Source organism: Myotis myotis, unplaced genomic scaffold (genome assembly GCF_014108235.1).
Source record: "Myotis myotis isolate mMyoMyo1 unplaced genomic scaffold, mMyoMyo1.p scaffold_m19_p_11, whole genome shotgun sequence".
NCBI lineage: Eukaryota > Metazoa > Chordata > Mammalia > Chiroptera > Vespertilionidae > Myotis > Myotis myotis.
In genome coordinates, this window is record NW_023416315.1 from 55,041,843 (window position 1) to 55,056,828 (window position 14,986).

A 14,986-nucleotide genomic window follows, 5' to 3' on the forward strand; every position below is an offset into this window, starting at 1 on the left:
ACAAATTCAAGGGCCAGGTGTAGAATAAGATTGTTCCAAATAGACACACAGACTAATAGAACAGAAGTGACAAGGAGCCAAAAACATGCAATGGAGAAAGGAAATCATCTGGGAAAACTGGAAAGCCACATGCAAAAGAATGGACCTAGACTGCTGACACCATACATAAAAATTAACTCAACATGAATTAAAGGCTTAAATATAAGAACTGAAACAATGGAATGCATAGAACATATAGGTACTAAATGTATGGACCTTGGTCTCAGAGGGTTTTTTGTGAACTTGACCCCAAAGGCCAGAGAAGTAAAAGCAAAAATATATGAATGGGGTTCCATCAAACTAAAAAGCTTCTGCACAGCAAAAGAAACCATCAACAAAACAAAAAGGCAACCAACCAAATAGGAAACGATATTTATAATGATATCTCCAATAAGGGACTAAAATGTATTTAAAAAAATGCATACAGCCTTTTCGTAACAGGTTTGCCGCCAAAACACAGGTGTTGTGAAAACCACCATTAACTCAAACCCAAGATGGGAAAGGGAAAGACTCAATCAACATCGTCGTCATTGGACACGTAGATTCTGGCAAGTCTACCACTACTGGCCATCTGATCTACAAATGTGGTGGCATTGAGAAATTTGAGAAGGAGGCTGCTGATATGGGGAAGGGCTCTTTCAAGTATGCCTGGGTCTTGGATAAACTGCAAGCTGAACGGGAGCAAGATATCACCATTGAGATCTCTCTGTGAAAATTTGAGACCAGCAAGTATTATGTGACCATCATTGATGCCCCAGGGCACAGAGACTTCATCAAAAACATGATTACAGGCACATCTCAGGCTGACCGTGCAACCTGATTGTTGCTGCTGATGTTGGTGAATTTGAAGCAGGCATCTCCAAGAATGGACAGACCCGTGAGTGCCCTTCTGGCCTACACACTGGGTGTGAAACAGCTGATTGTTGGTGTTAACAAAATGGATTCCACTGAGCCACCCTACGGCCAGAAAAAATACGGAGAAATTGTTAAAGAAGTCAGCACCTACATTAAGAAAATTGGCTACAACCCTGACACAGCAGCATTTGTGCCAATATCTGGTTGGAATGGTGACAACATGCTGGAGCCAAGTGCTAACATGCCTTGGTTCAAGGGATGGAAGGTCACCCGTAAGGATGGCAATGCCAGAGGAACCACACTGCTTGAAGCTCTGGATTGCATCCTGCCACCAACTCGTCCAACTCACAAGCCCCTGCATCTGTCCCTCCAGGATGTCTACAGAATTGGTGGTATGGGTCCTGTCCCCGTGGGCCGAGTGGAGACTGGTGTTCTCACGCTTGGCATGGTGGTCACCTTTGCTCCAGTCAACGTTACACTGAAGTGAAGCCTGTTGAAATGCACCATGAAGCTTTGAGTGAAGCTCTTCCTGGGGACAACGTGGGTTTCAATGTCAAGAACGTGTCTGTCAAAGATGTTCACCGCAGCCATGTGGCTGGTGACAGCAAAAATGACCCACCAGGGGGAGCAGCTGGCTTCACAGCTCAGGTGATCATCCTGAGCCACCCAGGCCAGATCAGTGCTGGCTATGCATCTGTGCTGGATGGTCACACAGCTCACATCGCTTGCAAATTTGCTGAGCTGAGGGAGAAGATGGGTCGTCATTCTGGGAAAAAGGTGGAAGATGGCCCTAAGTTTTGAAATCTGGTGAGGCTGCCATTGTTGATATGACTCCTGGCAAGCCCATGTGTGTTGAGAGCTTCTCTGACTACCCTCCTCTGGGCCGTTTTGCTGTTTGTGACATGAGACAGACAGTTGCTGTGGGTGTCATCAAAGCAATGGGCAAAAAGGCAGCTGGAGCTGGCAAAGTTACCAGGTCTGACCAGAAAGCTCAGAAGCTAAGTGAATATTATCTCCAACACTTGCCACCCCAGTCTCAATCAGTGGTGGAAGAACCGTCTCAGAACTGTGTGTCTCAATTGGCCATTTAAGTTTAATAGTAAAAGACTGGTTAATGATTACAATGCATCGTAAAACCTTCAGAAGGAAAGGAGAATGTTTTATGGACCATTTGGTTCTTTTGTGTGTGTGGCAGTTTTTAAGTTATTAGTTTTTTAAATCAGTACTTTTTAATGGAAACAACATGACCAAAAATCTGTCACAGAATTTTGAGACCCATTAAAATAACAAAGTTTAATGATTAAAAAAAAAACAACAACCAAAAAAACACAAACAAATGCATACAACTCAACAAAAACAAACAATTGAATTTAAAAAAGGGCAGAGGACCTGAATAGACACTTTCCCCAAGAAGACATATAGATGGCCAACAGATAAATGAAAAGATGCTCACCTTCACTAGTTATAAGGGAAATGCAAATCAAAACCACAATGAGCTCATACCTGTTAGAGGGGCTATCATCAAGAAGACGAGAAATATGTTGGAGAGAATGTGGAGGAAAAGGAACCCTTGTCCACTGCTAAGGGGAATGTAAGTTGATGCAGCCTCTATGGAACACACTATGGAGGTTCCTCAAAAAATTAAGAATAGAGCTATCACCTGGCCCAGCAATCCCTCATCTGGGTATCCAGCCCCAAAATTTGAAAATATTTATTCCCAACGATGTATGCACCCCTGTGTTCACTGCAGCATTATCCACAGTGGCCAAGACATGGAAACAACTAAAGGGCCCTTCAATGGATGATCAGATGAAGATGTGGCACATATGTGCAATGAAATACTACAGAGCCGTGAAAAATGATGAAATACTGCCATTGTGGCAGCATGAATGGGTCTTGAGACTATCATGCTAAGTGAAATAAGTCAGATGGAAAAGGACAAGAACCACATGATTTCACTCATGTGGGATATAAAACAGCAATGAATGAACAAACTTATGGGAACAGACAACAGTATGGTGGTTACCAGGGGGGTAGGGGGTAGAAGTGGGGAAAGATGAAGAGGGTAAAGGGGGAAAGCATATGTAATGGAATGTAAATATACTTTGGGGCAGGGTGAGCATACATGCAATATACAGATGATATACTGTATTATGGAATTTTACATCTAAAAATGTTATTAACCAATGTTACCCTAATAAATTTAATTTTTAAAAAAGATTGTTTCATTAACTCTTTAGTCTGAATGACCTTTATCCAGGTTAATGATAATGTCTATGGTAACTATCCTGGTAGAGTGCTGTCTATTTACAATTTACGAAGCACTTCCACTTAGTATCTAGATCTAAATAAGATTCCAGAAGACCTGACAAAATGTAAGAGTCCTTTGGACAGGTCTCTTTTTTTCAACCCCACCTGCCCCTCCGTGTATTGGGTTGCCTGGTGCTTATGGAAGTGTCATTGCTCATACCCCAGGGGGCTTCTCTGTCACCTTCCATATCAAGGTCATGCATGACCCATCCAGCACAACTTAAGGCACAATTAGATGCTCAGCAAATATTCACTTAATGATTAAAACAGACTGAGCCCAAGAATGACAGTTGTAATCAAAAGATGTGTATCCTTGAGTTCCATCTCTGGTAGTTTATTGTGTGTGCCCTCAGGCAGGATGTGGAGTTGTTCCCCTTATGGCCAAAGTGGGGACAGTGATCTCCACCTCTGGGCTCTGAAGGGGGTTTTAAGGCACTGGGCATGGACCAGGCATGCAGTCAGTAACGATCCCATGTTGTCAAGGTCACTGGACAGGTTCAAGGTCTTCAGCTCCTTATTGCCCTTCTCCCCAGCCGTCTAAAACTATGCTCTGCTTAGAGGGGTCACCAACCAGCCTTTTGCCCTCTAATCCTAAACAATGATGGCTGCAAGTGAAGGTTTGAAAACGCAGAACTTCCCTGTGCACCTGGCCTAGACCCCCGCTCTTTCAGAAATGCCCCCAGCCTTCCTGAGAACAACATATTCTCAAGCCTGGCAGCCTCTTTCTATTTCCATAAGAGATGTAATTTCCCCTTTATAAAGGGATCAGGTGAAGGGCTGACTGAGAAGGGGGTGTGACCTGGATGTCACTCACTTGTCCAGGATGCAAGGTGGTTTCTTAAATAATCCTGTTCACAGAACTGAGCTGAACGGGAAGGAGAAGACCTGGGCGCCAGGTTTCTTGGGAAAGTAAGTCCAGAAGCCACCAGTGGTGCAACTTCTAGGTGGGATTTGGCTGCTGTGAAGGGGAAGCAAAGAAGGCCCAGACTGGAAAGAAATACACTGAGGTAAGAAACTCCGATGAGCAGCATGGATCTGGATTGATTTCTCCTGCTTTGGGGTGGTGGGAGGGTTGGACCACGAGTGCCTGGCTGAAGACAAATGGGGTTTGAGACTTTCTTCTTATTGACATTGCAAAACAAAGTACATTACACACACAGACACACACAAGTTCAGTTTAAAAAATTCTACAGTGGCCCAATTATTTCTGGCTAAAATGGAGTAGAATAAAATGCCTGCTGTTCACCTAGAATTTGTTTTGATGAAGCTTGAGCTCCATCTAAGCCTTTGAGTTTCAGAGTAAATCCCCAATATGTAAGTTTTTAAAAAATATATATTTTAATTGATTTCAGAGAGGAAGGGAGAGGGAGAGAGGGATAAAAACATCAATGATGAGAATCACTGATTGGCTGCCTCCTGCACACCCCCCACTGGGGATTGAGCCTGCAACCTGGGCATGTACCCTGACAAAGAATTGAACCGTGACCTCCTGGTTCATAGGTCGACACTCAACCACTGAGCCACACCAGCTGGGTGTCAGTTCTGCATTAGATTTTTTGAAGGTAGGCCATGGGTAATTTTCCCATTGTAGTTTTTAAGGAACTGATAGTTAGGGCTGTGAAGCATCCTTCCCCATGTTATTCCCTATTTTCCTGAATTGGTCTGATCATCCATCCATCCATCCATCCATCCATCCATCCATGCTCTTCCTAGGTTAGAGGGATTTAGAATGACTTAGGGAGCCAAACAATAGAAGATACCAACTCAGTTTCCCCAACATTTTATTTCAAAATTGAGCGGATAAATTCTGTCTCTCAGGAACGTGCCTCATCTCCATCTGTCTGAACATTTTATCTTCCTCTTTATGAAAACATCTCTTTATGAAACTTTTGGCTGAAACTTTAGAAAATACTAAGCGAATACTTTCCATGCCTGCTACGTCAGTGTCTGAGTGTCCTCTGAACGATCTGGAACATAAGCCCCTTTCCAGTGCACAGATATAAATGCCCAAATCCTGACAATCCAGCCACACCTCTGCCCCCCCCCCAACATGCCCACCCCCCGAAGGAATCCTGTTGTTGAAGACCCCACATAGCCCCATAGGCAGCAACAGAGCTTTCTCTGTGGCTGGTAACTTGTTTCTTCCATCCCTTGGCAGCCTCACCTGACATTGGGAACCCAAGGGCTGGGCATTGAAAGATGGATGTTACAACTGCTGACCCTGAACACTGTGTCGGCGGCTGGGCAAGGGCCAGGTTTGCTCCTCAAGTAGAGTTTGAGTGAGTCACACATCGCTGCCACCCCTTTTCTGCACCCCACCTCACCCCCACATCAAGGAGGCCATTCCAAACGGAGGTGGGGAAGGTTTTTCTTTCTCTAAAATACGCTAATTATACATGTAAAGCGATATGGAACAATAGAGGTATTTTTAATGTGAAGTCATCCGTTGTGTAGGAGTGCCTTCACAAGGAAGCTAGGCGACTGGTTTGGGCGAAGATCAGTGTGACATTGTGGTTGGAGTGGTTTCGAGGTCGTATTTTCCAACAGGCACATAGCACCTGGGAGGGTTTCTTAATACCCTCCCAGTTTACCCTTGAAATAAGAGCAACCTATTTCAGAAAACAAGTAACTGGTGGTTACTTTTAGGTGGTTTTTCATTTGAGCCCAAGGTGTTCTCATGTTCACAGAATATTAGCAATGAATGCCTTTGGAGCAATATACGTTTGCTAACTACGTAGATAAGAACTAATGTGGAGTGTATTTGATTTATAGTTATAGGGAAGTTTTAGAAGCTTAGTTGATACCTTCATTCCGAGATGAGAAACGATACGAACAGCCGTGAGTGCTTATGTTGCAGTGGGCACTCTGCCATATTATACAAACATCGTCTCATTTAGTCCTCATTTCAGACTTGCGGCAGTTTGTCAGTTAAGAATTGCACACAACTGACTGTCGGAGGGCAGTGTTTATAATTCATCACAGCCAGTTGGTCACAGCTTTCCGTGTTCCTCCCACGGCTTCACTTGACCAGCCTAAAAAAATTGTTGCGCACAACTGCAAGTAAGTAATAGCGACCAGAAATAACAGGGTCTTAGACGAGAGAGAGCTTTCTTTTCTTTCCCACGTAGAAGGTAGAAGCCGTCGGGAGGTAAGTAGACCAAGGCGTGGGAGAGCCCGCCTCGTCAGGTCCCAGGCTCTTTCTCACTACGCTCTGCCCCATTAGCCCGCATTTCCACCTGTCCATCCTCACGTTCATATCAGGACCAGAGACAGCTGCTGAGGCATCAGCCATCAGGTCTCCAGGGGCTGGAAAAAGGCAGGAGGAGGAGGGAGAGGGAGAGGGGGTTGAACAGGGCTTCCTCAGAAGTGCCGCCCCTCCAACAGCCACCTGCAACTCAGTGGCCACCCATCCACCAGGTATAAGGAAGACTTGCTACTGGAAGGCAGCAGGCTGTTTCTCCCATAAGAAGCTGGGACTAGTTTTATTTCCAGGCGAAGAAATGGAAAGAGAAATGGAACCAGTTTAATCTGTCTCACCGTGGCTGCTGCTTTCCTGCCTCCTCCCTGCCTCCTCCAATCCTTCTCTCCCTCTCTCCATCCCTCCCTCCTTCCTTTCTTCCCTTCCTCTTCCCCCGCCCTCCCTCTGTCTTTTCTGTGTTTGCTAATTTAGCAGTTATAAAATGATAACTAAAGGTTTTTGTTACTATAATTGTCAGTTACTACAGAAAGTGAACAGTCTTCCAGTTTTGTTTATAATTTATATATCCTCTTGTGAATTGCCTGTTCATATAATTTGGCCATTAATTTATTAGGATCTTATTTTTTTTGTGTAATTTATGGTATATATCTACCACAAACATTTAAAAAAATATATTTATTTATTTCAAAGAGGAAGTGAGAGGGAGAGAGAAATAGAAACATCAATGATGAGAATCATTGATTGGCTGCCTCCTACACGCCCCCTACTGGGGATCGAGCTCACAACCTGGGTATGTGCTCTGACCGGGAATCCAACTGTGATCTCCTGGTTCAACCACTGAGCCACACTGGCTGGCTACTACAAACATTTACTGGAGAAAAGAATAAAAGAAAAAACAAATAAGAACAAAAAAAAAGAAAAATATTAAAAAACAAACAAAGAAAAACATGAGTGTACAGATGACGTGTGGTGGAAGTATGCACTGGAACCTGTATAATGTTGTTAACCAGTGTCAGACCAATAAATTCAATAAAAAATGAAACTGAAATAGAGAACAAACAAACAACAAAATCCTGTCATTCTCAGGAGCATCTGAGGTCTTGCTTCCCGGCCATTGCCAGTTTGCGCTCAAATAAACTCATAAAAATGCTTTCCAGGTTTGGATACTTCTTCCATAGACAACTATTAAAACTTTTAAAAGTTTGTTTGTGTATTGCCTAATATCATCTCCTAATATCTGTAGCAAACCTGGTTACTTTTGGAAACTTCTCAGTGTAAAATAAATGACTCTGTGATTTGGCCTCTGGGTGTGTGTGTGTGCGTGCGCGCGTGTGTGTAGTATATATAGCTGAAATCACAACTGTAAATCTCCCTTTACGGGATCAGCTTTATTTTATTTTTATTGTTTTTTATGGGATCAGCTTTAATTAAGAGAACCTTAATGCCATTATCTTGGATGTAACGCCTTTGCCAGGCCGTCTGAGAGAAATCACTTCTCGTTGCTGATAAGAGAAGCAAGTAAGATATTTAGGACCCATGGGACCACCTAATCAGGTTAAAACACACCTCAAATTAAAGCTTATTCTGCTCAATAGTAAGTGGCAGATTTCCTGGGTTTCTTGCCGCTTAATACAAAGAGCAAGGAGACTTACTGCACGTTGTCTTATTACTCAAACGTCAGTCTTTATGACTGTTAAAATTGTAAAACGTGTTTACATTGCTATGAGAAGTCACAAAACTTGGCTGGTAGAAGAGTTATGTGTTGAGTGAAGACTGAACTTACTGTTGAGCATTGAGTTGTCACTGAACTTAAGATGAACTTACTGGGATTAAAAAAGGTATTTTCCCACCCAACTCCATTGCTTCATTCTTTAACACTATAAATGGCAAGAGTCCCTATGGTTTTTAAGTCTGCTGCCATGATTTAAATGACTATTTTCAGAGAAAAAAAAGTATATAATTTGTATACAATAATATTCACCATTCATAGTGTATAATTTAATGATTTTTAGTACAGCCACAAGGTATCACCACTATTTAATCCTCACCGCATGGTCTTGTTTTCATATTTTGATTGCAGGAATCTGTGGTTCACCTTCCCGTCTTTGGAAACATGATATGCAGTCAGTCGATGTTTAATGTGTACTAAGGGCCTCTTTATAACCAAAGAGGCCCTCAGTCCACAGGATTTAAATGTTACAGATAAAGAACACCCTCCAGGTGGGCTCTCCCTCCCTGAAGCACGTGCCCACGCCTTCTCCTTCCCCCCTCCTTCCCCCTCAGGCACATAACTCTAAACCAGTGGTTCTCAACCTTCTGGCCCTTTAAATACAGTTCCTCATGTTGTGACCCAACCATAAAATTATTTTCGTTGCTACTTCATAACTGTCATGTTGCTACTGTTATGAATTGTAATGTAAATATCTGATATGCAGGATGGTCTTAGGCGACCCCTGTGAAAGGGTCGTTCGACCGCCAAAGGGGTCGCGACCCACAGGTTGAGAACCGCTGCTCTAAATTCTAAGGGACCCCCAGAGACTTGCAACCAGGGGAGCCATGAGCAAGCAGCAGCGTGCCCCAGGCGCACCCCCTGAACCTGCCCCTAGGCCCCTTTTCTCTGACTCCCCATGAGCCAGGGCAGCCCCTCCTGGGCTCTCTGTCCTCAGCCCCTCCTGTTGCACTGTTCCCGCTTTAATAAGTGCACACTTCCCGCCACCCCTGCCAGAAAAGCACACCCCTCCAAAGGGTGTTGGGACAAGGTCTGGACGGAAACAAAGGCAGTTTCTAGAACAGTCTGTCTTCATGTCTTTCGGGCTTCCAGGTGGGCTGAGAGACCAATTATGTTTACTTTCCCCGCTCTGTGAAATAATAACTTTTCATGCTTTTCATGGTGTCTCTTGGGAAGGGGAGTTCCAGGACTTCTTTCTGAGCATTATTGATCTATCTGTCACTGTGACAGCGTTTTAAGAAAACAAAGGATGTCTACCTTGCCGTATAGTTGCTTTTATGTGTGTCTGCGGGGCCCCCAGCTGGAAGAAAAACTCCTCGGGGCGCGGAGCATGTCAGACGCTCCCCGGCCCCCACAGGGGCCCACGCGACACATGCAGTGCTGGTTCTTGCCAACATTAAGGACTTGATGGGCTGCCTGCGCCCCGACTGCTTCTCCCCAGGGGTCTGAAGAGTGATTGAAGACTCTCAGAACCTCCTTTTGTGAACGATTTATTTTGAAAAACTGTTACATTTCTTCGAAAGCAGGGGATGGTAAAATGAGCCTCCTATATGTGCTGGCTTCAAAATAATGATGCCAGTGTTATTACTCACAATATAATTACTGAGACCAGATTAGGAGTTCTGTGGATCCCACTAGGGGTGTAGAGTTAAACGACTGTATCTTTTTAAAAAAATATATATACTTTATTGATTTTTTACAGAGAGGAAGGGAGAGGGATAGAGACTTAGAAACATCGATGAGAGAGAAGCATCGATCAGCTGCCTCCTGCGCACCCCTCACTGGGGATGTGCCGGCAACCAAGGTACATGCCCTTGACCAGAATCGAACCCGGGACCCTTCAGTCCGAAGGCCGATGCTCTATCCACTGAGCCACACCGGTTAAGGCTAAACGACTGTATCTTAACGTCATTTGGAAAATATTTCACTAACTTGCTCCTCAGCTTTCTTTGGCTTATTTTTCTTTTGGTTTGGGGATTAAGAATCCTTTTTCAGGATTAAATACGGAAAGGGGGAATGACAAGAAGGGCTGCATGGCTTTCTGTCAGTAACAAGTAAGAGTAATAGACAAGAACGCGCACTGTGGCATACGGTTACACTGTGTAGACAGGACCCGTGGGATGGAAAGACCTGGCATGGAGATTACTTCTCTGTAGTGCAGCCCCCTCCAGCCCCACTCAGAGGCTACTGGTCAGATTGTCCAGAGCTCACCTGGCCCCACGCACGGCGGATGGCTAGCCACTGGGGCCCAGTGGTCTCATGTGGCCATTTAACCTCTCTGTGTTTCAGATGCATTAATATGTAAGACCCACTTCACAGATTTTCTGTGAAGATTGAAGAAAAATATGTACTCAGCCACAGCTCTTTCCGTGTCCCCTCTCCTGGTTCCATCAGGGAAGCCGTGTGGGAAATTGGAACCATCAGAAGATGCCAACCAAGCGGGCGGAGCCGGTCACCGTCCTCAGCCTTCGGAGGTTGAGCCTGGGAGCCCCAGAGCCACAGCCGAAAGGTCAGGTGATCCAGAAGTCTCTGACCTCAAGCTGCTGCTTAATTCCCCCCCCTTCCCCCGGATTTACTAGTTTTTATAACAGGAATTGGTTTCCCAACATCCTCTGGGGTGAGCAATAGTCCACACACATTTCCTACCCCCACAGGCTGTTCTTTTCACTTTGCTTTTCCTCGTTAGAGCCCAAGACTTTCACCGTGGAAGATGCCGTGGAGACCATCGGGTTCGGGCGCTTCCACATTGCCCTGTTCCTCATCATGGGCAGCACTGGGGTGAGTGCGGCTTGGAGACCGTTTGAGTCTCCTGAGCCATTTCCTTGTGGGACACACAGAGTCTTGCACTGACCTCAGTGCAGGGATGTCCACTTGGGCAGATGTGAGGGGGGCAGGGAGTTTGTGAGGCGAACATGTCCCCAACAATTCATTTCCCCCTGATCCGCACTTGATACCCTTTTCCCTTTTAATGATGTCATTTTCATTCCTTCCTCCAGGTACAAAACCTCAGAACTATCTGTGACTTTCTTCTTCATTTTTCTGAGCTGGATTTCTTTCCTCTATTTCTATTTATTCTATCAATTCTTTTCTAGCATCCACTTCATTTCCCTGGGAAATACGCTCACCCCGTAATGGATAGCAAGATATGGACAGAGGATGATAATTAACCTTTCTGTTGAAAGGAGTATTTAGGCCCTGGCCGGTGTGTTCAGTGGTTAGAGTGTCGACCCACACACGGAAGGATCTCGGGTTTGATTCCTGGTCAAGGACATGTACCTGGGTTGCAAGTTCATCCCTGGCCCCAGTCAGGGTGTGTGTAGAAGGCAATCCATCAATGTTTCTCTCTCACATCTCTCTCTCTCTCTCTCTCTCTTTCTTTCTCACTCCCTTCCTTCCACTGTCTCTAAAAATCAATTGGGAAAAGTATCCTCAGGTGAGGGTTAACAAAAAAAAAAAAAAGAAAAAAGAAAAGAAAGGAATATTTAGCAGCACATCTTATACTGTTTGCTAAGTAGACATTCTTTCCTGATGACGAACTCATATTGTTTGCACTTGTTCCTTTATTGTTGTCTGGCTTTCATGACCTTGTCTCCCCATCCCAACTTCTTGAGAAAGGGACTATTTTAAAAATCCATTTGCCAGGGGCATGTCCTGAGACCTCCACGAGGATGAGTATAAAACACAAAGCTAGGTCGAAGTGGATGGCGGGTGAGCCACTAGCTACGTGACTGGCCTCCGCACCGCACCCTCAGATACAGTGCAGATGCATGCGTCCCCAGCATCACAAGTAAATGTGAGCGATAAATCCAGGGACATTTCAAAATGTTCAAGAAGTGCTAAGGGGGTACGCAGTAGGTGCTCCCTAAATGGGGGAGGGGAGGGAAGGGACTAAAGGGTGGTGGAAGGCAGGCGTGGGGAGAAGTGGTGACAGGCTGGCACTCAGACACAGCATTTTTCCTCCTTTTCCTTAAGATTGCTGAGGCCATGGAGATCATGTTAATAGCGGTTGTGTCTCCCGTCATCCGCTGTGAATGGCAGCTGGAGAATTGGCAGGTGGCGTTAGTGACCACGGTGAGTGACCTGCTTCCTGAGCTGCAAATGAGCCAACTGGAGACCAGGGCTTCCACGCCCCTTCCCCATCCCACAGGGCGAGACTCAAAGGGTACCCCACCCCTAGTCTGTTGGCTTTCAAAGCTGATGCGTCTTCAGGCACCAACCAGCATTTGGGGCCTTTCCTGTTTTTCCCCACCCTGGAGAGTATGACTTTGAATTGCTTATTTTCCAGCTCCCAACAAAAGCCCCAAAGAGATAAATGCAAATCAGAGAAAGTAACTCTTAAGCCGTGGGTTAGATATGCTTTATTAGTTCAGGATGCTAAGAGGCTACTTAGTGTGACTTAACCAGTCACCAAATTGAATTGTTTGTGTTATACACTCAACTTTTCTCAATGACCATATGAATAGCTTTATGAGTCTCACACCAAATACTGCTGCAAAGAGGAGCTGAGTTTGCTGTGAAACAGTACACGTATTACGCTGGCAGTAGCCTCATCCATCTCATGTTTACCATATCTCTTGATTGCATCACATTCCCATAAGGTTAACTTAATCTTGTGTTGTTTGTACAGTAACAGGTTGTAATCCAGTGGTTCTCGACCTTGGCTGCACATTAGAATCACCTGGGAATCTTTTTAAAATCCTGATTTCTGGGCATCATCCTACGGAAATTCTGTTTCTTTGTTATGGGGTGGGGCCACAACAGTAGTAACAAAGAAACAGAATTTCCGAAGGATGAGGCCCAGAAGTTAGGATTTTAAAAAAATTCCCAGGTGATTCTAATGTGCAGCCCAGGTTGAGAACCACTGGTGTAGAGGCTTGCAGCCTAGGAACAATAGGCTATACCTGTGGTTGGCAAACTGCGGCCCCTTGAGTGTGGCTCTTCCACAAAATACCACGTGTGGGCGCACACGTACAGTGCGATTGAAACTTCGTGGCCACATTCAAGGGGCCAAAGAGCCGCATGTGGCTCGTGAGCCACAGTTTGCCGACCACTGGGCTATACCATAGAGCCCAGCTGTGTTAGGCATACCATCGGGATTTAGTGAGTGCACTCTATGATGTCAGCATGATGACGAAATCACCAGACAATGCATTTCTCAGAGTACACTCATCACTGAGCGGTGCGTGGCTGTAGGAATTTAATTTCAGAGGAACCCAAAATTTGGGATTCACCAGCTGATAGAATATATTTCTTAAATGGAGTGGCTGACATTAGAACATATGTGTATTTGGCAAGTAAGGTCATTAGAAGAAGAGAAAGAGGCAGAAAAGCTTGCCATCGACAACCACCATCTTTCAAAAACAGAAGGGCACGTTATTTATTACCAACAATCAGAAATAAAATCATTCCAGGATAAAAGAGCCCTTTATATTGAATGAATCTAGATTTATGCAAAGTATATCCCTGTGTCCTGTTTTTACCATTTTGCAGAGGACTGGTTAGATCGCACTGCGGTGAAGCAGTGACCCAGGCCTGGCACTTAGAAAACAGCCCCCCGCCCCCATCTCTTCCCAGAAAGGACAGTGCACAGAGGAAATGCATGGCTTTTGTCATTCAAGAATAGATCCGATGTTGTTGTTTTCAATGGTTTCCTGTGGAAGAAACCATTCCGAGTCTTCCTTAGGAAGAGTAAGGAAGAGAGAGAAAGAGAAAGCAATGCAAGCAGCAGAGAGACACAGATCTTCGTGGGAAAAGTGTTAAAAATGCCAGCTCCCACCCGTCCTTTGGTTACCCTGGAAGCAGCCAGCCAGCAATCTTACTAGAAGGCAAAGCAGTGAAGCTTGGAGCTGCCAAAGGCATAGACATCCATTTACAACCAGGCTAAGTTAAAACGCTGGTATTATATCCAGGTTCTTGAGTTTTCTTTAGGGAAAGTCATTGTGAGAACAAGTAAGGAAAAGAGGTAGGTTTGTATTCGATTTGAAGAGTATTTCTAAATGAATGGTTGGTTTGGTGTTTGTTAAAAGTTTATGTTTATCTGTAATACATAAAGGAGACTGATTCTAGAAGTCTCAACTCTGTGTAGAATTGGAGCATGAATGGAGTTTTTTAAAAGTTATTAATACGGAAATTCACAATTACACATCTGAGCTGAGTAGGGCCAAGGAAAGCATCTTGGATCGGAGGGAAAGCAGTTACCTGTTCTTCCCCCCGATTTCCACCTGGTGGCAGTGTTTCCAGGTGTGAGATCTGCCAAGGAGATGCATTAGCCTCAAAGCCCTGAACAGGTTCAACAGGAGTCAGGGGAGACCTTCGTGAACACCTGTTCTTCACTCTGCCCGTGCATAGTTCTAGTCTACTTGGAATTGAGGAGAATGCACGCTTAATGCATTGAATTAGCAGGTCAACACAACTCTGCTTCGAGAATAATTTTTTCTCACCACTCCCCGTCCCACCCCCTCCAGATGGTGTTTTTTGGCTACATGGTCTTCAGCATCCTCTTTGGCCTCCTGGCTGACAGATATGGCCGCTGGAAGGTAGGTTGGCCTTGAAAGATGATTTGCAGTTTTCTTCTGTGTGTTGTTTTGTGGCCATGTCACCACTGCTTCTCTTTAGCGGACATTTCTCCATCAATACCCAAGATAGAAAGCGCAGAAATGCCCTCCTCTGACATCACTTGCCTGAATTCCAGTCCTATCTTCTCACTTGCTCATCTTTCCTGAGGCATCTGGCCCTGTACTAGGTCCCTATGGACCAGGTAGGGAGTTGGTGGATGTGCATGGGGAGAACATGTTAGAATGTGGAATCTGCACAGAGAAACATAGCAGCTTCACGTTAGTTAACTTTGAAACTGA

At 44.8% G+C, this 14,986-nt stretch overlaps 1 protein-coding gene and 1 pseudogene across 1 annotated transcript in view; both read left to right on the forward strand.

Moving 5' to 3' along the window:
* Positions 1-543: 543 nt before the first annotated feature.
* Positions 544-2,109, forward strand: LOC118666621 (annotated as a pseudogene).
* An 8,450-nt stretch (positions 2,110-10,559) lies between these two features.
* Positions 10,560-14,986, forward strand: part of SVOPL (SVOP like) — a 48,323-nt gene continuing 43,896 nt past the window's right edge. Inside the window, exons 1-4 of the mRNA XM_036329003.1 lie at positions 10,560-10,641; positions 10,819-10,910; positions 12,105-12,203; positions 14,597-14,668. Of these exons, the coding sequence (XP_036184896.1) occupies positions 10,560-10,641; positions 10,819-10,910; positions 12,105-12,203; positions 14,597-14,668 (345 nt within the window). The remainder of the gene's footprint in view (positions 10,642-10,818; positions 10,911-12,104; positions 12,204-14,596; positions 14,669-14,986) is intronic.